Source organism: Podarcis filfolensis (genome assembly GCF_964270895.1).
Source record: "Podarcis filfolensis genome assembly, chromosome: 14".
Lineage (NCBI taxonomy): Eukaryota > Metazoa > Chordata > Lepidosauria > Squamata > Lacertidae > Podarcis > Podarcis filfolensis.
The window spans coordinates 50695020-50720071 of NC_139616.1; the positions used below are offsets into that span (position 1 = coordinate 50695020).

The 25052-nt window shown below is 47.7% G+C and overlaps 1 protein-coding gene across 1 annotated transcript; it reads left to right on the forward strand.

Annotated features, from left to right (window-relative positions):
* The first annotated feature begins 498 nt into the window (after window positions 1-498).
* AP5Z1 (adaptor related protein complex 5 subunit zeta 1) lies at window positions 499-24663 on the forward strand. Its single transcript, XM_083585649.1, has 17 exons — window positions 499-648; window positions 1727-1864; window positions 2173-2359; window positions 2651-2795; window positions 4162-4271; window positions 4625-4793; window positions 6811-6951; window positions 8697-8734; window positions 8837-8999; window positions 10092-10270; window positions 12174-12316; window positions 13354-13500; window positions 14558-14669; window positions 17624-17721; window positions 19560-19692; window positions 21088-21302; window positions 24031-24663. The coding sequence occupies exons 1-17, from the start codon at window positions 608-610 to the stop codon at window positions 24299-24301; spliced, it is 2430 nt and encodes an 809-aa protein (XP_083441775.1). The 5' UTR covers window positions 499-607; the 3' UTR covers window positions 24302-24663.
* The last annotated feature ends 389 nt before the right edge of the window (window positions 24664-25052 follow it).

Consider the following 25052-nt stretch of genomic DNA (forward strand, 5'->3'; position numbering starts at 1 on the left):
TTCCCCCCTTCTTTTCTGCAATATTTCCTCTCTCTTCCTTTCCTTTTCTTTTCTTTTTTCCTTTCTCTTTCTTTTTTCTTTCTGCAACATGAGAGTGTGAATTCTTTGTAAATTTTTGTGTATATGTGTGTAATTTACACTAGTAAAGATTACTTTTTTTAAAAAAAGGAAATTAAAAAAACCAAACTGCATTTTCAAGCTGCTAGTCCTGTGTCCTCTCCCATCATTTCCTGCTCCTTATGAGATCCTACCCCCGGCCAGCCCTTAAAGCTGTGCCCTCAGGCGCACCTGACAATTAAAAACCTCTGCACCCCCTCCCACCCCAACACAATAGGGGCTTCCCCCCGCCCAGCCCACGTCCCGCCTGCAAAGAAGGCAGCCAAACCCCATATAGGAAGAAGAGGCGCCTCCTCCTCCTCCCTCCCGGAACTCTGGCGCCGAGGAGGGCGGTTTCCACACGGACGGATTTGAAGAGGGACCCGCGCGCATGCCCAGAAGTGTTCGGGTGGACAATAACCCGGAAGTAAAGGGGCGCTGGCTGTGCTCTCCCAAAATAAGTCCGGACTCCTTTCCCCCCCATTTCCCTTTTTTCTTTTTGAAAAATAGGATGTATTCCGCGGGGACAGAGAGCTTCCTGCGCCAGGCCAGGTAGGGGGAGGCAAAATAGGGGCTGGGGCTGGGGAAGGGGGAGCCAAAGCCCTCCAGAGGCTTTGGGTTTCAGCTGCTTCTTTGGGGGAGGCTGACTTGGGGCTTGCCAGCTTCCTCTTCTTTATTAATATTACTAGTATTATGTATTTATTTATTTGTGCCCCGCCTTTTGCCCTGGCAGATACTCTTTTTTTCTTTTTTTCTTTTTGAGTATTTTATTGGTTGAACACTATAACAGAACTGTACAATAGATATTATAGACAAAATGAGAAATACAAAATAAACGGTTCTTCATTCTTCAACTAATGCATGCTTTGGACATCCAAAGTACTGTTAGATAGATAGATAGATAGATAATTTATTACTGTTGTAGACCAGCTTATAAAACACACTTGGGGGTACAATCCCAGAAGGAAAACAAACATTTAAAACAATGTACAACAATAAATTTAAAATTTGTAAATGCGATAAGCATATAGACACTTAAAACTTTAATCCAAAGTACTGTATTTTAATATTTTGTTGGAAGCCGCCCAGAGTGGCTGGGGAAACCCAGCCAGATGGGCGGGGTATAAATAAATTATTATTATTATTATTATTATTATTATTATTATTATTATTATTATATTAACTTATTGCAACAGCCCTGTGAGGGGAGGTTATGTTGAGAGGCAGTGACTGACCCAAGGACACCAGGGAGCTTCACGGGATTCTGTGAAATGTGGAGACTTCCTCTTGGTTAAGATATAAGGACACAGAAAGAGCCTTGCTTTATCAGGCCAGTGGCCCATCTATCCTGTTCTCATGGTGGCCAACCAGATGCCTCTGGAAAACATGCAGTGCTCTGGTTTGCTCCTTGCAAACCATTTTCATAATGGAAATATAAGAGTATGCAAGGGTCTGTCTGGTGCTTTGCCAGCCCACGAGCCATCCAGCCCATCCAGTTGTCACTGAAGTTGCCAGCAGAGTCTTTCTCAGCCCAGTGTATGGCAAAGCAACTACTGTCGTGGTTGGCAAAGGCCTGATGTGGAAGTTTGCAAAACGGAGATTTCTTAATTTCTATATGCTTTCCTATTAGGGAGATCCAGGATGAAGAACTGAGAAAATTCATTTCACGAATCACAGGCTTTCTCCAAAATCAAGACTTCGGAAATGAGACTGTCGATAGCTTGCAAAGACTGTTTTTGATCGTCTCAGCCACTAAATATGGACGGAAGTAAGTGAAGGCAAATGCTGGTTTTAATAAGTCCAAGCAAACATCTGTAGCATATTTATAGCTCTGTTAATCAAATGCTACAAGTGTCTCCGTAGAACTATGATGTGAGTGGCTTTCCTTACCTTGGGCTGGTTCCCTTTCATACTGGTGTTCAGTCAGTAGAATATAACAAATATTAAAACATCTTACAGTGCAACGCTATACATGGCTGCCCAGTTTGACTTACTCCCAGATATGTGTGCATTAATTGCGCCCTTAGCTTCTCTTCATTTTGTGTTCGCTGCTTATGTTGATGATGCTTTTTGCAGGATAGATGGCAAATTTCTGGAACTTCTGCAGACAGTGTTGCATCTGCCAAAGACTCCTGAGCAAGTCCAGTTTCTTTGCGCTGCCATCCTGAGAGAGACGTCGCTTTGTAATGATTTATCTGTGTCTTGGGATAACATCCAGGACACCAAGCTCCTGAGTCTTGCCTTCTCCATCGTGCTGGCCCAGGTAAGTGAACTGTGGTTTTGGAAAGACCACAGTTTGGTTCTTTGCTTTGTTTCCCTGTGACTGTGGCCCGTTTCACACCCAGATTTTGGACATGGTATAGTTTTTTCTTGTCGTTTTTTAAAAATGCTCCCCCATCTGGCGAGATCTGGTATAAGCCAAATTCCAGGCATCCTAAACTTTGTTTAGTTGTTCACTCAGAATCTTAAATGAATTGCCAGAGGGCAGATGCCTTTTGCGTAAGCTCAGCCCCTGTGGCTTGTGAGCCTTCAAAATCTTTGCTTTTATCCAAAGGGCAGTAAAAAGGCAGTGGTGGAAGCTTTTGGGCAGCGTGTGGTGAAAGTCCTGGAAGGCAGGCTTCCTGAAGGTCAAAATGCAAGGCACCTTCTCCCCCTCCTGTCAAAAATCATCAGCTTTCTACCGATGAGCCTTAATGAAGGTAAGTGCAAGAAGTGGATCTACTTTCTTTTTTTACTAGAACCCCAACCTCTGAGCTGAGGAACTGAACTAAGCTGAGAGTCCTTTCACACAAAACTTCAATCCTGGTTAGCGTTCTTCATTTTAAGAGCCTAGTTCAGGTGAGAAAAGTCATCTGGTTGCTGCTATTCTGAGACACTAGGGAGTCTGAAATCCTTGCTCATCTCCTAGAGATCTGCCGGTAGACCCAGATCTGCCTTCCGTCCACCCCTCCTGTAGAAAACAACCAAGTTAGATTGAGGCTGGGACTTTGAACATTTGTTTTAGTCCTTTGAAACTGTAAACCACTGTGGGTGCCTCAGCAGAAAGGCAGTATATCGTTCAGCCCAGACACTGAGGTCCAGCTCCAAGGGCCTTCTGGAGGTTCCCTCACTCAGAGAGGTGAGGTGAGGTTACAAGGAACCAGGCAAAGAGCCTTCTCAGTAGTGGCGCCCTCCCTGTAGAACACCCTCCCACCAAATGTCAAGAAAATAAACAACTATCTGACTTTTAGAAGACATCTGAAGGAAGTCCTGTTTAGGGAAGTTTTTTTATGTTTGATCGTGTTTTTAATATTCTGTTGGGAGCCACCCAGAGTGGCTGGGGAAACCCAGCCAGATGACTGGGGTATAAATAATAAAATCATTATTATTGTTATTATTATTCAGACTAGTCTTCCCCAGTGTAGTGCATGGCGTATGTTTTGGCCATGCCAAATTTGGTATTGTGGGTTTTGTCATCCAGAACCTCAGGAGGGGAGCAGTTTGAAGAAGGTTTTTAAAATGTTTTGAACCATGCTGAGGTCTGCGGATGAAGGGCAATATACTTAATAATAATAATAACCTAGACACTGCCAATGTCTAAAGCAGGTAGCTGTTCTGCTCTGCTTAGGCAGTCACCCAATATATTTTCAGCCAATATTACAGAGATGAGGTTTTAGAGGCTAAGGGGTTTGCTGTTTCACAGGAGCAATTAAGTGCAATAAACATAGGCTGCATCCAGCCCAATGAAATTAGGAAATGCTGGAGGTGTTTATAGAAGGGTAGTCTCTTTTGGTTCCTGATAACAACCCCAGTTCCAGCCTCTTTTCTCCACAGATGAGGATGCGTGGGTAGAATAAATTGTCGGTGTTAAAGATGCAAATCCACAGGAACAGCTCTTCTGTTGATCTGCAGAGTTTTCTTGCTTCTGGCCCCAAGCACTAAGCTCTTCTCTGGACAGTGTAGGGACAGATGAAGCTGTAGGTGGACCCGAGGCTGCCTGATGGTGAACCATTGGAATTGCCAAGGCTCCCCACAGTCGTCCTCTGTTTTGTCTTTCTGATGGGCTATGTTGCTTTCGATCCATAGATCAGATCAATCTGCTCAGCAAAAGGATGGTGGACTGGCTGAGGTATGCCAGCGTCCAGCAAGGAGTCCCCCAGTCTTCAGGAGGCTTCTTCAACCCTCGAGCAAGACAGGTGCGGAACTGCAGCTCCAGGGGGCATGAACCCGGGCTTACTTTTTAAGAGAAGGCACATGGAAAAACCACCCAGCGAGTCAAGTGCACAGACGCAGATTCTGCACTGGGGTGACCCTGAATCCCGCCCTTCCTCCAAGGAGCTCGGAGTGACTTGCATAGTTCACCTTTGCCCTTGCAGCAGTGGGAGTTTCCCCCAGGCATCCAGTTGGCCACTGTGAGAACAGCAGGACGCTGGACAAGGTGGACCACTGGTCTGATTCTCATGTCTGGCCTTTAAACACCTGGGCTCTCTGGTCCTGATTCTCTGCTTTCTAAGTAGCGGTTTACTCTGCTCTTTCTTCCGCCCCACAGCCTGGCCCCATCATGGAGGTGGACGGCACAGCCACCACGGACTTCTTCACTGTGCTCTCAGTCGGCCAGTATTACACAGAGGACCAGTGGTTCAACATGCAGGCCTTCTCCATGCTGCGGAAGTGGCTGCTGTGCTACGGGAGCAACGGAGCTAGTAGTCCAAATTCAGGTAAGGATCTAGAGAGGTGGAGGGGAGGGCACTGTGCATACAGCCAATGAGGAACATGATTGGCAGCTGCCATCAACACATCTGCTGTTATGGTAAGACACCAAGGGATCAGATGGCGAACAGCATTCTTTACAGCAGCACGCTCCATAACGGATAGATAATAAATACAATATTAGGTAAAGGTAAAGGGACCCCTGACCATTAGGTCCAGTCGTGACCGACTCTGGGGTTGCGGCGCTCATCTCGCTTTACTGGCTGAGGGAGCCAGCATACAGCTTCCGGTTCATGTGGCCAGCATGACTAAGCCGCTTCTGGCGAAGCAGAGCAGCGCACGGAAACGCCGTTTACCTTCCCACTGGAGCAGTAGCTATTTATCTACTTGCACCTTGAGGTGCTTTCAAACTGCTAGGTTGGTAGGAGCAGGGACCGAGCAATGGGAGCTCACCCCATCGCGGGGATTCGAACCGCCAACCTTTTGATTGGCCAGTCCTAGGCTCTGTGGTTTAACCCACAGCGCCACCGGCGTCCCACTAAATACAATATTATTGGTTTGTTAGAATTGGGGGGGGGGGGGGCTCATCTTTTGGCTTGACATGTTATTTGTATTTCTTAAAAAAACAAAACCTCTCTCTCTATATAAATATATAGTGAAGAGAGTGTGACTTTCCAATCACGAATTAAACCACGAGGTCTCACGAGGAGAGGTTTCCTGTTGCAACTCTGCACAACCCACTGCTTATTCCAATGGGCTTCTGATGGGGGCAGCAAAGTTGTGCTGTGTCTCTGCATTGAGTGTGATTAGACCATTCAATTGCGCCTCATGCAGAGAGGCAGTAGAGTTAGTGGCCCTTAGAGGAGCTGTGCCCAGAACAGGGACTCAAGCAGAAACATTGGGGTGGGCAAAGAAGTTAGGCCCTTCTAAGTCTAGGCAGTGTTTACCATCTTGCAGTCTTAAAAGTAAACACTCTTGTATGAAAAAAATGAGCTGCACTTTCAGTTTTAATTGCGTTAGAATGTGTGTTAGAAATTTAGGGGACCTTTGAGGAAAATAGGAAATTGACAGAGATAGATATTTACTTAATAATGATTTGAAATTTGAACTTGAACCTGCTTAGTATGTTGGTAGGTTCTTTGCCTTACAGTCATATCTTGGTTTTCAAACAGCTTAGTTCTTGAACGTTTTGGCTCCCGATCGCCACAAACCGAGAAGTGACTGTTCTAGTTTGCAAACTATTTTTGGAAGCCAAACGTCCAATGGGGATTCCACGGCTTCCTGCAGGAGCTTCCTGCAGCCAATCAGAAGCCACGCTTTGGTTTCCGAAGGTTTTGGAAGTCAAACGGAACGGATTCCGTTCGACTTCCAAGGTACAACTGTATTTGTTAGGTTTCTTTCGTTCCTGTCTTTAATTATTTTCTTTCTACTTAATTTTCTTTTTCTTATCTTGTAAAAGACAAGCTGCATAAAATGTGAGACTGTATCAGGCCGAATTTATTGATTGTGTTTTGTTGATTTGGAATGTTTTGTACGCTCTATTTTGATTTTAAGTTAATAAAATTACTAGAAAAAGAAACCGAGGAAACCTTTCACTGACTTACCTTGCCCCATCTTTCTGTTTGTGTGTGTGATTTTAAATCGTATAGAGAACAAGCAGAAAATATAAAGTTGACATATAACCTGCCCCCATAACGAAACAGGAGTTAGGACCATAAATAAGAAAACCATACATCAGTGAGAGGCAAAAATAGGTACAAATACAAGAATAGGAGCTGAATCTTAATAGAAGAAAGGGAGGAGATCATGCAGGCCACATTGCCTCGGTGATTGCCAACAGACGTTTTTGTCTGTGTGATTCAGAGGTATATAAAACAAAGTCCCACCATATTGCACTCAAAGACTGCGGCTGTTCTTTACCCTGCAGTAAATGTAGGTTGTGGGAAATCTTTTTTCAAGACTGCGATGTTCCTACACCACGCTTGCACGGATAAATTGCTCACCTTGTCCCCACTTTCTTTGCAGATGATAAATCGGAGGTGGATGGCTCCGTCATGTCCATGGTCTCCGTCACCTCCACCTCCAGCCGCCTGCTCCCCCCCAAGGAGCGCTTGCGGGAAAAGGCCTTTGAGTACTGCCAGCGGCTTATAGAGCAAAGCAACCGCCGTGAGTCCCCTTTTCTGCGCTTGCCTTGTTTCCTGCTGGTGAGGGTGGCAGAGATTTAGGGATGCTGTTTGCTCTTTCACCTCTTCTCTTTTCTGGCTCCTATTTCGCATTGTAACTTGCACAGAAATTAATTTTTTTCATGCACCCATATGTCTGAATCCCCTTCTGGAGTCTTTCCTTGCAACTATTCCTCCAGTTGTCTGTGAGGAAGGAAAGGTCCAGCTTTTCCTGGAGAAGCATCAGGTGGAGGTGACTGTTTTGGCTCGCATGCCAACAATTGTCACAAGCTGGGTATGTTTAGCTTGGAAAAGAGGAGACTGAGAGGCGCTATGATAGCCTCCTTAAATATCTGAAGGGCTGGCACGTGGAAGATGGAGCAAACTTGTTTCCTGCTGCTCCAGAGGGCAGGACCCAAACTAATGGATTCAAATCGCAAGAAAGGAGATTCTTACTAAGCATCAGGAAGAGCTTTCTGATGGTAAGAGCTATTTGGGTATGGAAAGAGTCCCTTGGGAGGTGGTGGCCTCTCCTTCCTCTGAGGTTGAATGGCCACCTGTCAGGGATTCTTTAGCTGCCATTCCTGCATCGCAGGGAGTTGGACTAGATGATGATGATGATGATTGAAATTGAAATTGAAATTGAAATACTTTATTGTCACTTGTACAACTTGTATGCAGTGAGATTACACGAGCACCCCCCCCCACTCAGCTCTCTTAGTCTTAATTCCCCTCGTTTACTGACGCACACCCACCAAACCCAAAAGTCAGTTGCCCTGTTGTTATCTTTTCATTCAGCCTACGGATAGAAGCTGTTCTCTACCCTGTTGGTGTGACTAATCATTCTTCTGTATCTTCTGCCTGAGGGCAGGAGATCAAGAAAGTGCCGGCCAGGGTGTGAATCATCCCTGAGAATTTTCCTCACTCTCCTGAGGCAGCCTTCTTCTGCAATGTCATGCACTGGATTCATGGGACAGCCCATAATATCTTGTGCTGTATTCACCACCCTCTGTAGGTACTTCCTATCAGCTGATGTCAAACCAGCATACCACACCGTGATGCAGTATTGAAAGGGCACTTTCTATTGTTGACCAGTAGAAGGAGATCATGATGATGATTATGAGAATCCTTTTATTTATACCCCATCCATCTGGCTGGGTTCCCCCAGCCACTCTGTGCAGCTCCCAACAGAATATTAAAAACACGATAAAACATCAAACATTAAAAACTTCCCTATACAGGGCTGCCTTCAGATGTCTTCTAAGAGTCAGATAGTTGTTTATTTCCTTGACATCTGATGGGAGGGCGTTCCACAGGGCGGGCACCACCACCAAGAAGGCCCTCTGCCTGGTTCCCTGTAACCTCCCTTCTCACAGGGAGAGAACTGCCAGAAGGCCCTCGGAGCTGGACCTCAGCGTCCGGGCAGAATGATGGGGGTGGAGACACTTCTTCAGTGATACTGGGCCAAGGCCGTTTAGGGCTTTGAAGGTCAGCACCAACACTTTGAATTGTGCTCGGAAATGTACTGGGAGCCAATGTAGCTCTTTCAGGTTATATGGTCTCAGTGGCCGCTCCCAGTAACCAGTCTAGCTGCTGCATTCTGGATTAGTTGCAGTTTCTGGGTCACCTTCAAAGGAAGCCCCACGTACAGCTCATGGCAGTAGTGCAAGCGGGAGATAACCTGTGGGGTCCCTTTCCAAGTTCTATGTTTCTGTGGTTCTATGAGATCAATTTTGTTTTGTCTGCCAGGGACTCTGAAGAAAGCCGACGGGGAGCTTCAGAAAGCTGTAAGTAGCCTGAAGGAAGGTCTTGGGGCTTGAGCAGGGATCTTGGGCAGCCATTCCAGAATCCGTGACGGTGACGTCTCTCCCCCTCTTTCCCTCGCACAGTGCCTTATTGAAGCCATCACCATCATGGATATCATTTGCAGACAGGACTCTTCCTACGTCTACCGCTCACTCTCCTGCCTGAAAAACGTGCACAGCCGGATCAGCGGGGACCTGTCTTATGCCAGGGTGCTGCTGCCCATTGCCCAGTTCTTTCTGAACCACAGTGAGTAAGGCTGGCCGGCTGAAGCGAAGCTCTGCCTCCGAAACTGCCTGGGTAGGGAGGGCAGCTGCGATGCCAGACAGCTTCCTCCACGGCCTCCTTTTGACTCTGCCCGGGGGAGGGAGGCCAGAGATGGGAGCCAAATTCCTGCCAGGGAGAGGCAGCAACTGCCTTGGAGATTCCTGTCCTTGCAGGCAGCAAGGGGCAGTTTGCTTGCCTTGCGTTTCCCTCTCAGCAAAAGCAGGAAGCTGAACTCCAAGCAATGCATGGTGGGTGGCAGGAGGAAATTGGGTTTGTCACAAACTCACCCCAGACATCAGGTCTACACTGAGAAAGGGACTTTTTATTAGAAAAGGGGAAAAGGGGAAAGCAGAGAGGAATAATAATAATAATAATAATAATAATAATAATAATAATAATAATAATAATTTATTTGTACCCCACCCTCCCCAGCCAAGACCGGGCTCAGGGCGGCTAACACCAGGTAAAAACAATTGATTAAAATACAACTTAAAAACAAGATTAAAATACAACATTAAAATGCAGCCTCATTTCAGTAGAAACTCAAATCAAAAACTTTTTGGGGATGAATACTTCAAATCTTCCCCAAGGCCAACTATCCAAACTGGTCCTACATGGGCCAGAAAAAAGCCAGGGAAGTCCCCAAATAGGAGTTCCAACACAGAAGGAGAAACGATAGAGGGGAAGGGGATCAAGTTGATTCCAAGCCAAAGGCCAGGCGGAACTACTCTGTCTTGCAGGCCCTGCGGAAAGAAATCAGATCCCGCAGGGCCCTGGTCTCATGAGACAGAGCGTTCCACCAGGCCGGAGCCAGTGTTGAAAAGGCCCTGGCTCTGGTTGAGGCTAATCTGACTTCCTTAGGGTCTGGGACCTCTAGGGTGTTGCTATTTATGGACCTTAAGGTCCTCTGTGGGGCAGACCGGGAGAGGCGGTCCTGTAGGTACGAGGGTCCTAGGCCGTGAAGCGCATTACGAAAGCACCCTCAGTTTCCCCCTCCCCAGGGCTGACTAAAGCAGGATGGAGAATGCTAAACTTATGCATGCATACGTGTGTGTTTCTATCCTCGCTCCCCAGGTGAGACGGCGGCTGTGGACTCCGAAGCTGTTTACAGGCACCTGTTCACCAGAGTTCCCGCTCAGCTTTTCCACAGCCCGATGCTGGCCTTTGAGTTTATCCAGTTCTGCAGGCACAACATTCGGTTCTTTACTGAGAAACTCAGCATCTTCCGACAGAACTTCCCAAACCTATTCAAGGTACTTGGTAGCGAGACTCTCACGGGGCCACATTGGCAGAAGTTAAAAGCTGTTGGAGAATGTGCAGGTGGCTTCTGCTTTTTCATCCAACTGCTCTTAGTTGGCTCTTTCTCAGGGCCATGATTATTATTATTACTATTATTACTATTATTTTATTTAACGTATTTATATGCAGCCTTCCTTCCAAGTTGAGATTCAAGGCAGCTTCCACCATTTAAAAGCGACATTACGAAATACAAAGGAATAAAAACAAACTGGTTGAAAAACATCAAAACAACATTTAGAATTAGCAAAATTAAAATCCAGTTTGCGGGTGGCGCTGTGGTCTAAACCACTGAGCCTAGGGCTTGCCGATTGGAAGGTCAGCGGTTCGAATCCCCGTGACGGGATGAGCTTCCGTTGCTCGGTCCCAGCTCCTGCCAACCTAGCAGTTCGAAAGCACCCTAAAAAGTGCAAGTAGATAAATAGGTACCGCTCCGGCGGGAAGGTCAATGGCGTTTCCGTGCGCTGCTCTGGTTTCGCCAGAAGCGGCTTAGTCATGCTGGCCACATGACCCAGAAAAACTGTCTGCGGACGAATGCCGGCTCCCTCGGCCAGTAAATCAAGATGAGCACCACAACCCCAGAGTCTTTTGCAACTGGACTTAATGTCAGGGGTCCTTTACCTTTACCTTTACCTTTACCTTTACCTTGCTCTCACAGCAGCCCGGTGGTCAGCGTTGCCTGCACGTTAGTTTCCAAAGGCCTGTCTCAACAGGAAGGTCTTAGCCTGCCAGTGGAAGGATGACAGGGAGGGAGCCAGGCTGGCCTCTCTTGGGAAGGAATCCCACAATATGGGAGCAGCTGTAGAAAAGGCCCTGTCCTTGTTGGGTCACCCCCCAACCATGCCTCTGATGTTGATGGGACCGAGAGAAGGTGCTCACCCAAGGACCTTAGCACCCCCAGGCAGGTTTGCAGAGGGAGATACGATCTTTCTGGTAGCCTGTCCCAAAGCCACACAGGGCTTAATTAGCACCTTGAACAAGGGCTTAACCTGCTCCCTGTAACCAGCCCCGGTCAGCAATCTGGCCACAACTTTAGGAGCAATGGAGATCCAAGGGAGAGAGGACACCTGTGCCAGATTTACGTATAACCTAAAAAAAGCTATAACTTAGGGCCCCACTCTCTTGGGGGCCCCCCAAAAAATTAAAGGAAAAAGGCCCTGCATATACATTTCCAAAATATGAGATAAAAAACAAATAAAATAAAACCTACATACAGCAACAGTGTTTTGTGTTGTTTCGGTTCCTATGATGTAAGTCTTGGGCCCCGCCTGCTAGCCTGCTCCCTCAAATATCCCTGGTTTGCTCCTTTCTATATATAGGGCGCCTACATTCTGCATGTGCAAATGGCTTTAGATACCTATTAGGTCCATAAATCACCGTATAGCATATATTCAACACAAGAAAACAGTGACAATTTGTTGTTGACAAAGGACAGCTGGACATATAAAGGGCCCCATTACCTTCAGTAGCTTAGGGCCTCATCCAACCTAAATCCAGCCCTGGGGGAGACCCACCTGTGTGGCCAGCTGTGACTATTGAGGAAGAGCCAGAGGTTGTCTTGTTTAGCCTGCAGCATCTCCAGCTAGGGAAGACTTGGGACGCTTGAGAACTGCTGCCAACCAGAGTAGGCATCATTGTTCTATATGGGCCCAATGACCTGCCCAAGCTTCAGGCACCGCCGTTCCTTTGTATGGGAGGAGCTTTAGGGTCTGGGCTTCCCCTCCTCCTTCCCCCTTGGATCATTGGCTCTGCCGTCTTTCCTCAGTGAGAGGATCTATAGTGGGAGAATCCACCTGGGGTGTGGAGGGAGAGCAGGCCCACTCATTGCAGTTTCATCTCATTCCCCCTCCCCCCTTGCAGTTCCTGGCATGGAACAGCCCAGCCCTTGTCGCCGATTATATGGACCTTCTGCCAGCCCTGCTTGGGACCGACACGGCCCTGGAGATCTTCCACCTGCTGCTCGACTTGCCTTGTGTGGCAGTGGCGCTGGATGTCCAGCTGAGGTAATAGCTCTCCTCCCCGCAGCCTAGCGCCAGGTAGCGCAGAGTAATGGTATTACAGTGGTACCTTGGTTCTCAAACTTAGTCCGTTCCGGCAGTCCGCTCCAAAACCAAAGTGTTCCAAAAACAAGGCACGCTTTTCCATAGAAAGTAATGCAAAACGGATTAATCTGTTCTAGACTTTTAAAAAGAACCCCTAAAACAGCAATTTAACATGAATTTTACTATCTAACGAGACCATTGATCCATAAAATGAAAGCAATAACGTTCAGTGTTCTGTACTATAAAATAAATAGGACAGTATTGTAGATGATAAAAATTAAAATTAATTTTTGTTCTTACCTGCACTGATAATAGTCATTGTTTGAATGGGGGGCTTTTATCCATTTCCGCAGTCACACAATAAATCTGAAGAAGTGTGCATCCACACGAAAGCTCATACCAATAACAGACTTAGTTGGTCTCTAAGGTGCCACTGGAAGGATTTTTTTTATTTTGTTTCGACAATCAATCAGTCAGTCAGTCAGTCAGTCAATCAATCAGTAGCTGAACTGGGTTCCACACAGTCACAAAAACAAATTAACCGAAAAGCCTCAAAAACAAAAACGCAAAATAAATAGCAAAAACAAAAGCACCAGACTTAATCCAATCTGGAAGTCCGTTTGACTTCCAGAATGTTCGAAAACCAAGGCGCAGCTTCTGATTGGTGCAGGTGCCCTGGAAACAATAGCTGACAGCCGCATCAGACATTCGGCTTCTGAAAAACGTTAGAAAACCGGAACACGTGCTTCCGGGTTTTCGGCGTTTGAGAACCAAAGTACCCACCGTACTATTTTATATTTATTTATACCCAGACCAGGAATCAAGGTGGCTGATCAATTAAAATGGAAAAAGCTCATCCTTAGATGCAAGGCTGAGCTAATATGCCTTTACAGGCTTGTAGGAAGGGGTGGGGGGGCTACTTGTGGCCAGATTCCTCTGCATTTTTAACAGACGGTGCTTTTGAACAAGGTGTGTGTGGGATTTTTGTCTGTTGCTAGGTCTGCCCTGACTCCCCTGCCTGAGAGGACTCCTGTGGACCCGGCTCTGAAGCCAGCCACCTGCCTGGAAGCTTACCGCCACCCGGACTACAGAGCCCTTTTCCAGTATCTCCTTCGGGTCGAGTCGGCTCCCGGAGACCCTGGCAGGTAAGAGGCCATGCCTGAGACAAGCTGCTCTTCTTAATTTATTTGATGCTGTCTATTTTGGGGGTGGGACGCGGGTGGCGCTGTGGGTTAAACCACAGAGCCTAGAACTTGCTGATCAGAAGGTTGGCGGTTCGAATCCCCGTGACGGGGTGAGCTCCCGTTGCTCGGTCCCTGCTCCTGCCCACCTAGCAGTTCAAAATCACATCAAAGTGCAAGTAGATAAATAGGTACCGCTCCGGCGGGAAGGTAAATGGCGTTTCCGTGCGCTGCTCTGGTTCACCAGAAGCGGCTTAGTCACGCTGGCCACATGACCCGGAAGCTGTACGCCGGCTCCCTCGGCCAGTAAAGCGAGATGAGCGCCGCAACCCCAGAGTCGGCCACAACTGGACCTAATGGTCAGGGGTCCCTTTACCTTTTTATTTTGGGGGTACTCGTACCTTGCCCGCTAAACGAAGTTCCCGAGGCATCTGACAATATAATCAAAGTACTGTTGCGGTTGTGGGGGTTTTTGGCAAAACTTTTTTCTTAATGATTTTCATTTTTTTTGTCCAAATTGGTCACTAATTAAAACAAATTAAATTGAAACAAATAGACATCTTCCCAAATCTGAACAAATCTAACATTTTTCCGAAACTGACTTCCTGCACCCCCTCCTGGATGTGTTGATGGTTCTCCTTGGTGCTGCATCAAAGACCCCAGGGGTCATCTAGTCCAACCCCCTGCAATGCCGGAATCTCAGCTAAAGCATCCCTGACAGATGGTCATCCAGCCTCTGCTTAAAAACCTCCAAGGAAGGAGAGTCCGCAACCCCTGAGGGAGTCTGTTCCACTGTCAAACAACTCTTACTGCTCCTGATGTTCAGTCGGAATCTCCTTTCTTGCAACTTGAAGCTATGGGTTCGAGTCCTACTCTCCAGAGCAGGAGAAAACAAGCATGCTCCCTCCTCCATGTGACAGCCCTTAAGATATTTGCCCCTTTAGTCTGATCTAGCTGTAGCCAGACTCTTCTGATGCTCTTATGGGTTCTTCCATTGTGGTTCCGTTCCCCCGTCCCCCAGGTTGACTCCCATCCGCCAGCTCCTGGGATCCATGGCCAGTTCCCCTCGCGTGGTGCAGTGTGCGGAGAGCGTCCCCGTCTTACTGCAGCTCTACTTTGGAGTCGTAGCCGAGGTAAGGTTTGCTTGCCCCCTGCAAGGATCTGTTCCAGTTTCATTTCCTCCAGTACACCTGCTTCAGTGAAGGTTTCAAACAAGGGCTTTAAAAATTCAAACGTCAAAAGTGCATTCAGTGCTTAGGTATCTGGGTTCCTTCCCTCCTCCCAAATCTGTATCCACCTCCTGTTTTGATTCCAGAGCGTAGTCTAGGAGGGTATTCACTGTGGCCAGCATCATGGCACCGAGTCTTCTACAAGGCTGGATTGTTCCATGTTACGCTTGCAACAGCCTTGAGGAGTGATGGCGTTGAGAGAGAGAGGGAGGTTGCTGATTTCTGCCTGCTGACCATGCAGACTGGCACTTGCTTCTAAGTAAGCATGCAGAGGATGGCATCTTTAGGCCACAGTCCTCAGCACACTTACTAGGTAGTAAGGGAAAGGACCCCTGGACGGTTAAGTCCAGTCAAAGGCGACTATGGGGTTGCAGCGCTCATCTCGCTTTCAGGCCGAGGGAGCTGGCGTTTGTCTACAGACAGCTTTCCGGGTCATGTGGCCAGCATGACTAAACCGCTTCTGGCGCAACGGGACACCGTGACGGAAACCAGAGCGCACAGAAATGCCATTTACCTTCCCGCTGCAGCGGTACCTATTTATCTACTTGTGCCAGTGTGCTTTTGAACTCCTAGGTTGGCAGGAGCTGGGACAGAGCAATGGGAGCTCACCCCATCGTGGGGATTCAAACCGCCAACCTTCTGATCTGCAAGCCCAAGAGGCTCAGTGGTTTAGACCACAGCGCTACCCGCGTCCCTTTACTAGGTAGTAAGCTGCAGAGAACACAGTGGGATTCTCTGCCTCAGATTGCTGTTACCCAGTGTGCTTTGCAGCTGCATCAGGATTTGAACTTGGGTCTCCCAGGTCTAAGTCCAGCACTCAAACCACTAGACATGCTAGCCCTCAACTTAAATGTGGATTTGTTGTTTATTTCTTTATTCTGGGAAGCCGCAGCAGCACCATGGGGGCTGATGATGTGCTCATCTCTGTATAGCGAAGGATTTGCCGCTAAGCAGGATGTGAAACCATGGTTTGAAGTGTGTCGGCAAGGCCTGGTTTGTGCTGCATCTGCTCCAGTCGAAAGCACTTTTCCTGCCCATCCAAGATAACAAGCAGCTGCCCCTGGTGCCATCTTGGACAAAGTCCTCCAGCAGCAAGATTGAAGCCAGCAAACTAAGCCAGCTTCAGTGCACCTTTGGGATCTTAAGCAGACCCAAGTCCACAAGCCAGTTATTTCCCGGAAGAGGCGTCTGGTTGGCCCCTGTGAGAACAGGATGCTGGACTAGATGGGCCCCCTTTGGCCTGATTCAGCAGCTTCGGCTTATATCCTTAACAAGGGTCAGTGCTAACCCTGGTCTGGTGGTTTGGCTGCACCACCATGCCAGAATGCCGATGGGTAAACCAAAAAAGATCCCCTGTGTTGCACAACAGAACAATCTCTCTCAATGCCATCACTCCTCAAGTCTATTGCAAGCGTGACATCAAGCAGCATGTAGACTAATATAATATATTGACAATATTTATATAACACTATCAAACTGTTTCAGAATTCATAGACAGAAGATGTGTAATATGTGCAGGGAGTCACAAACTAATAAGAGTTAAGTAACTATTCCATAAGCAGAATGATTAGAATGGTAAAGGTAAAGGGACCCCTGACCATTAGGTCCAGTTGTGGCCGACTCTGGGGTTGCAGCGCTCATCTTGCTTTATTGGCCGAGGGAGCCGGCGTACAGCTTCCGGTTCATGTGGCCAGCATGACTAAGCCGCTTCTGGCGAACCAGAGCAGCACACGGAAACGCCGTTTACCTTCCCGCCAGAGCGGTACCTATTTATCTACTTGCACTTTGACGTGCTTTCAAACTGCTAGGTTGGCAGGAGCTGGGACCGAGCAATGGGAGCTCACCCCGTCGTGGGGATTCAAACCGCCGACCTTCTGATCGGCAAGTCCTAGGCTCTGTGCTTTAACCCACAGCACCACCCACGTCCATATTAGAATGGTATGTCACTATAAAGAATGACTGAAATTGAGGCTGAACGCTTTTCCACAGTAAATAACAGATCCAAAATGTTGTTGAGAGTGAGCTGGAGCACGGTGGTGCTATGAGAACAGATTGAATACAGGCCTGTCATTTCAATCTCTGTATTGTATTTGAATGTAATGGATTTCATTTTATATTAATGTCTGCTGATGAAGAATTATTATTGAAAAAGTTCATTATCCTGGAAGAACTGTTCTGTCTGCTGCTGTGCTCAGAGCACTCTTTTGTGACGTTTGGAGCACCTACCATCTCACTTCTGGGTTGCTGTTCTTATACGTGTGGATCTGATATTTACTGTGGAAAGGCGTTCAGCCTCAGTTTCAGTCATTCTTTATAGTGACATACCTTTCTTTCTTTATTGATTAAAAAATTTGAGTGTCTATACAAGCATTATGTACTATCTCTTAACAGGTAGAAAAAAGAAAATGATATAAAATAGAAAATGATATAAAATAGAAAATTTATAAAGAAAGGAAAAAAAATAAAGAAGTAACAAAGATAAGAAACAAAGAAATAATAATAAAAAGACAAAGTTATTTACATAGTAAAAGTGCCCATTGACACAATAGTGACATACCATTCTAATCATTCTGCTTATGGAATAGTTACTTGACTCTTATTAGTTTGTGACTCTCTGCACATATTACATGTCTTCTGTCTATGAATTTTGAAACAGTTTGATAGTGTGATATAAATATTGTCAATATATTATTAGCCTGCGTGTTGCTTGATGTTTTTCAAAATGCAGATGGGTGGCAGATCTGCTCAGTAGATCTTTGTTGTAGCGGGCGATGGGATGAGTTCAAGGGCCCGGGATTCGCGGATCTTCCTTCGCTGAGTTAAGGCACTGAACGGTCCTGCTCTTCCTTCTTCTCCAGTTTGCAGATGGGGCTCTTGCAAACAAGCTGGTCTTGGCAATCCTTGAGAGGAGCGACCAGCTTTATGGCATCTCAGCTTTCAAGGCAGAGGTGTACAGGTGAGTGCAGACTCATCATCTCAGGTGGGGAAAGGGCAAAATCTACCATCTCCAGGCTGGGGAGTTTTAAGCCCCAATAGCAAATGAAGCTCCTGGATGGAGTAGTTCTGTAATGTTTTTCCTTGAGCCTTTCTCTCCAATGGAGCGGTTTTCTGATTTGATACTACATTGTCCCGTACAGTCAAGGTTCCTCTTGGGATACAGTGGTACCTTGGGTTAAGTACTTAATTCGTTCTGGAGGTCCGTTCTTAACCTGAAACTGTTCTTAATCTGAGGTACCACTGTAGCTAATGGGGCCTCCCGCTGCCGCCGCGCCACCAGAGCACAATTTCTGTTCTCATCCTGAAGCAAAGTTCTTAACCCGAGGTACTATTTCTAGGTACTAGCAGAGTCTGTAACCTGAAGCGTCTGTAACCCGAGATACCATTGTTCATCACCCTGACCTATTGGTTGCTTACATCTCTATCCTAAGCCTGGTTTATTCATTTGGTTTATTTATAAAAATATTTATTTACTGCTAATTCTTTTTTTAAAAAAATTGGAGCAGATTATAGCAATGGCACACAAAACTCATTTGATAAAAAACATATAAAAAAGTTTAAATCAGAAATCAGCTAACTTACTGTGGAAAGGTATATTGCCTGCTTAGGCATGGCGGACTAGAAAAAAAATTAAGCAAGCATTTAAAAGTTGAGACAGAAGTTGTCTACTGAACCTCTAGTGGCAGAGAGTTCCACAGGATGCAGATGATGCTAAAGGCTTGGTTTCCAAGTGATGTGTATGTTATATTGCAACTGAACTACTGACACTGTTCTGACCAAGTGTTCTTTAGCTGAAAGGGCTCCCCAAGTGTCTTACAAAAATTGGTAGTAAGACAGTCTCTACTTTCAGGCTTGCAATCTCTTTAAGACATGACACACAAAGAAAAAAATGATGGGAGGGAGAGAGGAAAAAACAAGCTCCATTCATGTTCTTATGCCATTAACAAGCCAATAAACAGCTTTTTTAAAAAATGCATTGTGAGACATGGAGACAGTAATGCCTTTGGATAAGAAAAGTCTGGGGATGATTGATTGGAAGAAGAGGTGGCCCTTGAGAAAATGCCAGGGCAGCAACTTGACTAAAGAAGCTTTAATTGATTAATCACACGAGACTGAGTCTGGCATCTAAATTTGCATATTGGTGTAAAAAAAGAAAGAAAGGCATTTCTGATGCGAGACACCAGCTCTCTTTGCTTTAAAGTGGTGTGCATCTTCAGAGGCCTTTTTTCCTATGCACACAAGAGAAAAGGAGAGAATGTCTCTCTTTTTTAAGTTCAGGTCTCTTAATTTAAATTTTTCCTAGCTGCCATTTATGCGAAGGTTCCAGGGTAGCACGTACAAAAGTGAATAAAATCAATCCCCCCAGCATATAAATGCAGTTTAAAGTAAGCATTAAAAAAAACAAGAGAAAGCAGGCATACAAAACCACCCCAGAAATACAGTTCCCAAGAATTTCATCTACATGATACATATTTGTATTACAAAAAAATAGCATTTAAAAAAACCTACCCTGCCAAATAAATCAAGAGCAAGTTTTTAGCTGATCTGAGGGTGTTTTGATGGAGCAAGTCCAACAGATGAATCCCTTTGGTGTTGCAGCCCTAACTGATGCCTGCTCCCCTGGTGTCATCAAAGCTTTTGCGGCTGCCGCAACAGCCTCTCCCAGAGCCCACCCCAAACACCTCCTACCGAAAGCCTATTCAGAAGCAGAAAGTGACCCAAACGCTGTTTTGGAAGCCTTGCTCTCTGGGTTGCAGAGAACCCTGGTCACCCCAGCTGTCCTCTTTTCCCTGCCAGGGTGATGAGCTCCCAGCTGTCGGTTCTGTGCAAGCTGCACCCTTCGCTGGTGGTGGAGCTGTCCCCACAGCTTTTGGAGTTTTCGGGAACGGTCACCAACATTCAGAGCAAAGAGGACCTCTTCACTGACATGGTAAGCAGAAACCCACCCCTACATTCCCATCTGGGATACTGATTATACCCCTTATGCCGGGAGAGGGGAGCCTGCTGGCCTTCCACATGTTGCTAGATTCCATCTCCCATCATCCCTAAGGAAGTCAGAATAGCCTCAACCACAGCCAGGGCCTTTTCAACACTGGCTCCGGCCTGGTGGAACGTTCTGTCTCATGAGACCAGGGCCCTGCAGGATCTGATTTCTTTCCGCAGGGCCTGTAAGACAGAGTTGTTCCACCTGGCCTTTGGCTTGGAATCCACTTGATCCCCTTCCCCTCTATCCTTTCTCCTCTGATGGAACTCCTATTTGGGGACTTCCCTGGCTTTTTTTCTGGCCCATGTAGGACCAGTCTGGATAGTTGGCCTTGGTGAAGATTTGACGTTTTCATCCCCAAAAAGTTTTTGATTTGAGTTTCTACTGAAATGAGGCTGCATTTTAATGTTGTATTTCAATCTTGTTCCTAAGTTGTATCTTAATCAATTGCTTTATATCTGGTGTTAGCTGCCCTGAGCCCGGTCTTGCCTGGGGAGGGCGGGGTATAAATATTATTATTATTATTATTATTATTATTATTATTATTATCCCTGATTAATGGGCTCAGCAGGGCTGGCTGGGGCTGATGGGAATCCAGCGACCCCGATGGGTTTCCCCAGCCACTCTGGGCGGCTTCCAACAGAACACTAAAATACAATAACCTATTAAACATTAAAAGCTTCCCTGAACAGGGCTGCCTTCAGATGTCTTCTAAAAGTCTGGTAGTTGTTGTTCTCTTTGATATCTGGTGGGAGGGCGTTCCACAGGGCGGGTGCCACCACCGAGAAGCCCCTCTGCCTGGTTCCCTGTAACTTGGCTTCTCGCAGTGAGGGAACCACCAGAAGGCCCTCGGCACTGGACCTCAATATCCGGGCAGAATGCCCTGCAGAGTTATGCCTGAGGCCCAGGAAAGTTAGAATCATAGAATTGTGGAGTTTGAAGGGACCACAAGAGTCATCTAGTCCATGCCCCTACAGTGTAGGAATTGCAATGAAAGCACCCCTGACAGATGGCCACCCGACCTTTGTTTAAAAACCTCCAAGGAAGGAGAGCAGCTCCACTTTCCTAGGAAGTTGGTTCTGCTGTCAAAACAGCTCTTACCCTCCGAAAACTCCTCCTGGTTTCCAGTGTCTCCTCCTTTTCTCCTAAGGAGAACTGCTGGCCTCTCCCTGGCCAGGGACAGAGGAGGAGGCACCAGGTGCAGGCGAATCAATTCCTGGTTAGTTCGCCCACCCCTAGGGTCCCTCAGGCTTTCTCTGCTGCTTCCCTCTCACGTTTCTAGCCCTCTGTGAGGTAATGAGGTATGTATGCCCCCCTCTAAAGGAGTGTGCCTTCCCACAGGTGTGGACCATTGGCGAGTACGCGTCCGTATCGCACGACAAGCGGTGCACGGTGGAGCAGATCAACAGGTTCTTTGAAGTCCTTGAGGCCATGCTCTTCGAGATCACCCAGCTGCGGCCCTTGGCCAGCATCCCCAAATACTCTCCTCGCGCCATCGCCGTCCTCATGACTGCGCTCACCAAGCTGGCATCTCGCAGCCAGGACTTGATCCCAAGGTTTGAACCCGGGGGGGCAGATGGGGGGGGACAGCAGCACTGAACGTCCGCTCTGGTTTGCGTATGCGCAACCTGGTAAGAACAGACGAGGACATCCGTTAGGGCTGGGCGACATCTGGTTTTCAGCATTATGATATGTCGCCAGCTAAACGTCTAGTTATACTGATATATCACAATGTAAGGATGGAGCTATGTAGAGGCGTTGGCTGGCTTCACGGTTTTTCCTGCATCGTGATTTCTGCCAGTGCCTGCTCTTGTGATTCACTGCTCCCTGTAGGAGGCGGGGGAGAGCCGAGCTGACAGAATTTGCAGGAATCAAGTGAAGCATTGGCTGACTTCACGTTTTCCCCCACATTGTGATTTTTGCATAGCCATGCCCCCAGCTAGATGGACAGGGTGAAAATAAAATTCTCCTTCTTCTCCTCCACCTCCTCCTCCTTCACCACAATATACTGCCAAGTCAAAAATTATGAAAGCGGTATCACAATATGGACTGGTTTTGGACGATATATTGATATATTGTCCAAAGCAAGTATGAAGTCCATACTGTGATAATGATTTCATAATTTTTGACCTGGAAATATATTGTGCCCTAGACAGAACCTGCTCTTGTGATTCGCTGAGGCAGGGGACAGCCGAGCCAACAGAGTTTGCAGGAATCGAGTGAAGCATTGGCTGACATCACCCCCCCATTGTGATTTTTGCATAGCTATGCCCCCAGCCAGATGGACAGGGGGAAAATAAAATTCTTCTTCTTCTTCCTCTTCTTCTTCTTCTTCTTCTTCACAATATACTGCCAGGTAAAAAAATATGAAAGTGATATCACAGTATGGACTTCAAACTGGTTTTGGATGATATTGTCCAAAACAAGTTTGAAGTCCATACTGTGATATCGCTTTCATAATGTTTGACCTGGCAATATATTGTGCCCTAGACACCAGCTTGATATGGTTGGGGTGCAGTTTGGTGGGGAAGCACCCACCTCTTGAAAGGAGAGCAGTTTTCCCCAGCCTGGGCCAGAAGTTTTGGAGCAGGGGTCAGCAACCTTTTTCAGCCGTGGGCCGGTCCACCATCCCTCAGACCATGTGGTGGGCTGGACTGTATTTTTTTTTTGGGGGGGGGAAATACACAAATTCCTATGCCCCACAAATAACCCAGAGATGCATTTTAAATAAAAGGACACATTCCACTCATGTAAAAACACCAGGCAGGCCCCTGGTGAGAAGGCTATTGGGCCGCATCCGGTCCCCGGGCCTTAGTTTGCCTACCCCTGTTTTGGAGTATCACTTCCGTCAGCCCCAGCCAGGTTGGGGAGTGCTGATGTGAAAAGTCCCAGCATCTTAGGTAGTGAGAAAAACCTGCTGTTTTGCTAATCCACTGGCAGCCACCTAGACTTGGGGTGGTGATCAGGAGACAGATCCCATGGGTGCTATCCTGTGCCTTGCCTCTCCCCCTCTTGGTCGTTGGCAGCAAAGCCTGGTCAGTGACACAGCCCTACTGGCCAGTCGGTACCAGATCTGGCTTTAGTGGCATATGGTTTGCAAGGATTTTTGCCTCCCAATTGTCAAAGCAATAGCAACAGCTTCAAATTCCCTCCCAAAAAATTGCCGGAAGCTTGTGGGGTTTTGCTGTGATAAAACTTGCCTCCATGACTTGCCTCCACCAATTCCTGGGCTGAGCATATGCTCAGAGGCCCTCCATTCCTTGGCGTTTTCCTTTGCCTGGCTGAGCTGCTGCCATTTTCCACGGATAAATACAAAGTTCCCCCTGCAAAGCTTGAGCCTGCCACCCCGAATGAGAACTTGTTGGACTGACAGGTGTGGCCAGTGAATTGCTTCGTAGGATTTTGGACCCGAATCCTCCCTCCCAACTCAGTTCTGGTCCTTAGAACCTCAGAGGAGCCTGGCTGCTCAGTCTGGCCAAAGCCCATCTCGCCCAGCAGCCAGTCTCCACAGTGGAGACCTATGGGAAACCTGCATGAACACAGAGGTGCTCTCTCCCCCCTCACATTTCCCAGTGGCTGGTAGTCTGGGGCAAACCAGCACAGCCACCATGGGTAAAGGTAAAGGGACCCCTCACCATTAGGTCCAGTCGTGGCCGACTCTGGGGTTGCGGCGCTCATCTCGCTTTACTGGCCAAGGGAGCCGGCGTACAGCTTCCGGGTCATGTGGCCAGCAGGACTAAGCCACTTCTGGCGAAGCAGAGCAGCGCACGGAAACGCCGTTTACCTTCCCACCGGAGGTACCTATTTATCTACTTGCACTTTGTGCTTCCGAACTGCTAAGTTGGCAGGAGCAGGGACCGAGCAACGGGAGCTCACCCCGTTGTGGGGATTCGAACTGCCGACCTTCTGATTGGCAAGTCCTAGGCTCTGTGATTTAACCATGGTTAGTACCCATTATTAGCCTTGCCTAGTTTGCCTAATCCCACATTAATGGTCATCACTGCCTCTTGTTCAACTATTTGCTAGTGTGAAGTACTTCCTTTGCCTCCCCCCCAAAACACTTTGCTTAACTTCCCCAGAACCCCTTACCTGGGTGAGGTGCGCAGGATATGTTGGAGATGGCAGGTGACCAAGTTTGGAGCCCACAGCTCCAGTGACCATACCACTCCAGTGGGAAGCCTGTTTCTCCCTGCCCCAAAACCTCAGAGAGTGAGGGGTGCTCTCCTTTCTGCCCTCCCCTGCGAGGTGGCTCAGCCCTGCTCTTCTCCCCGTGTCTCCCCACAGGGTGTCCCTCTTCTTGTCCAAGATGCGGACCTTCATCCAGAACCCGGCTGTCTCCTCCACCTACAGCCCCGAGGACGCTGAGGCCATCCTGACCCGGGCCACGGAGCTGATGAACTTGCTGAAGATGCCCAGCGTGGCTCAGTTCGTGCTGACCCCGTCCCCCGAGGTCTCGAGCCCCCGGTTCCACCGCGACACAAACGTTTCCCTGCCTCTCGCCATGAAGGCGGCCAGCCAGATTCTGGAGAGGGGAGCAAGCTCCGTCCCTGGCTGAGTCCTTCAGATGGAAACGTATCATCAAGGACTGTTGACAGAGGCAGGCAGGCAGAGTTTGGGAGGGTGTGGGACAGGAACCTCCCCCCCCCAACAGGGTGGAGGGAGTCTCTCTAGGGAAGGTTTGTGGGCGAAGGAATGAAATTGGCCAAGTCGAGCAATTTCCTTTTCGAGAACCGGCTTGATTTTTGCCTTCCCCATTGTTTGGGGGGATTCTGCCTCCCTTCTCTGACTTCTCAGGTGCTTCAATTTGCCTGTCCTGTGCTTGTAACTGGGCAAACAGTTTGCAGACCTCTTTCCGCAACCCGTAATCAGTATTGTTGGATCTGGGCTTCCCTATGAATAAAATGTTGATTTGGCATAGCCAGGCGCAGTGCAGACTTGCTCCTTGATCTGCTGCCTCAGAAAGCGGACTTCCAGGGGCAGAAGTCTCCCAGCTCCATCTTTGGGGTCTGAGTCTCTGGACTCCCTTGGAGCAGCAAAGGGTTCGGGGCGTTTCTGCACTCTCAGCTAGCCCCACAGGCAACTCTGAGCCGGTCCCCCATTCCTTTCCCCCAGCTCTCCTTAGCTTGAGCCAATTCAGAAAAGTCAGGGGTCTCAGCCCGGCTGAAGGTGTCAGGTGCAGTCCTTAGCATCTGCAGACTCCCAGCCTGAAACCCAGGAGAGCCATTGCCAACCAGCGCTAATGGCGTTGACCTCAGCAGAACACCAGCAGGGTCTGGTGGATCAGGCCAGCTGGCCCTCTAGTCCAG

What these genes read in the sequence shown, in the direction of transcription:
- AP5Z1 (XM_083585649.1), top strand. Translation starts at nt 608, where the DNA reads ATGTATTCCGCGGGGACAGAGAGCTTCCTGCGCCAGGCCAG. An exon ending in TCAACCCTCGAGCAAGACAG is followed by an intron (nt 4,272 to 4,624) that starts GTGCGGAACTGC and finishes TCCGCCCCACAG; the next exon opens with CCTGGCCCCATCATGGAGGT. An exon ending in ACTTCCCAAACCTATTCAAG is followed by an intron (nt 10,271 to 12,173) that starts GTACTTGGTAGC and finishes CCCCCCTTGCAG; the next exon opens with TTCCTGGCATGGAACAGCCC.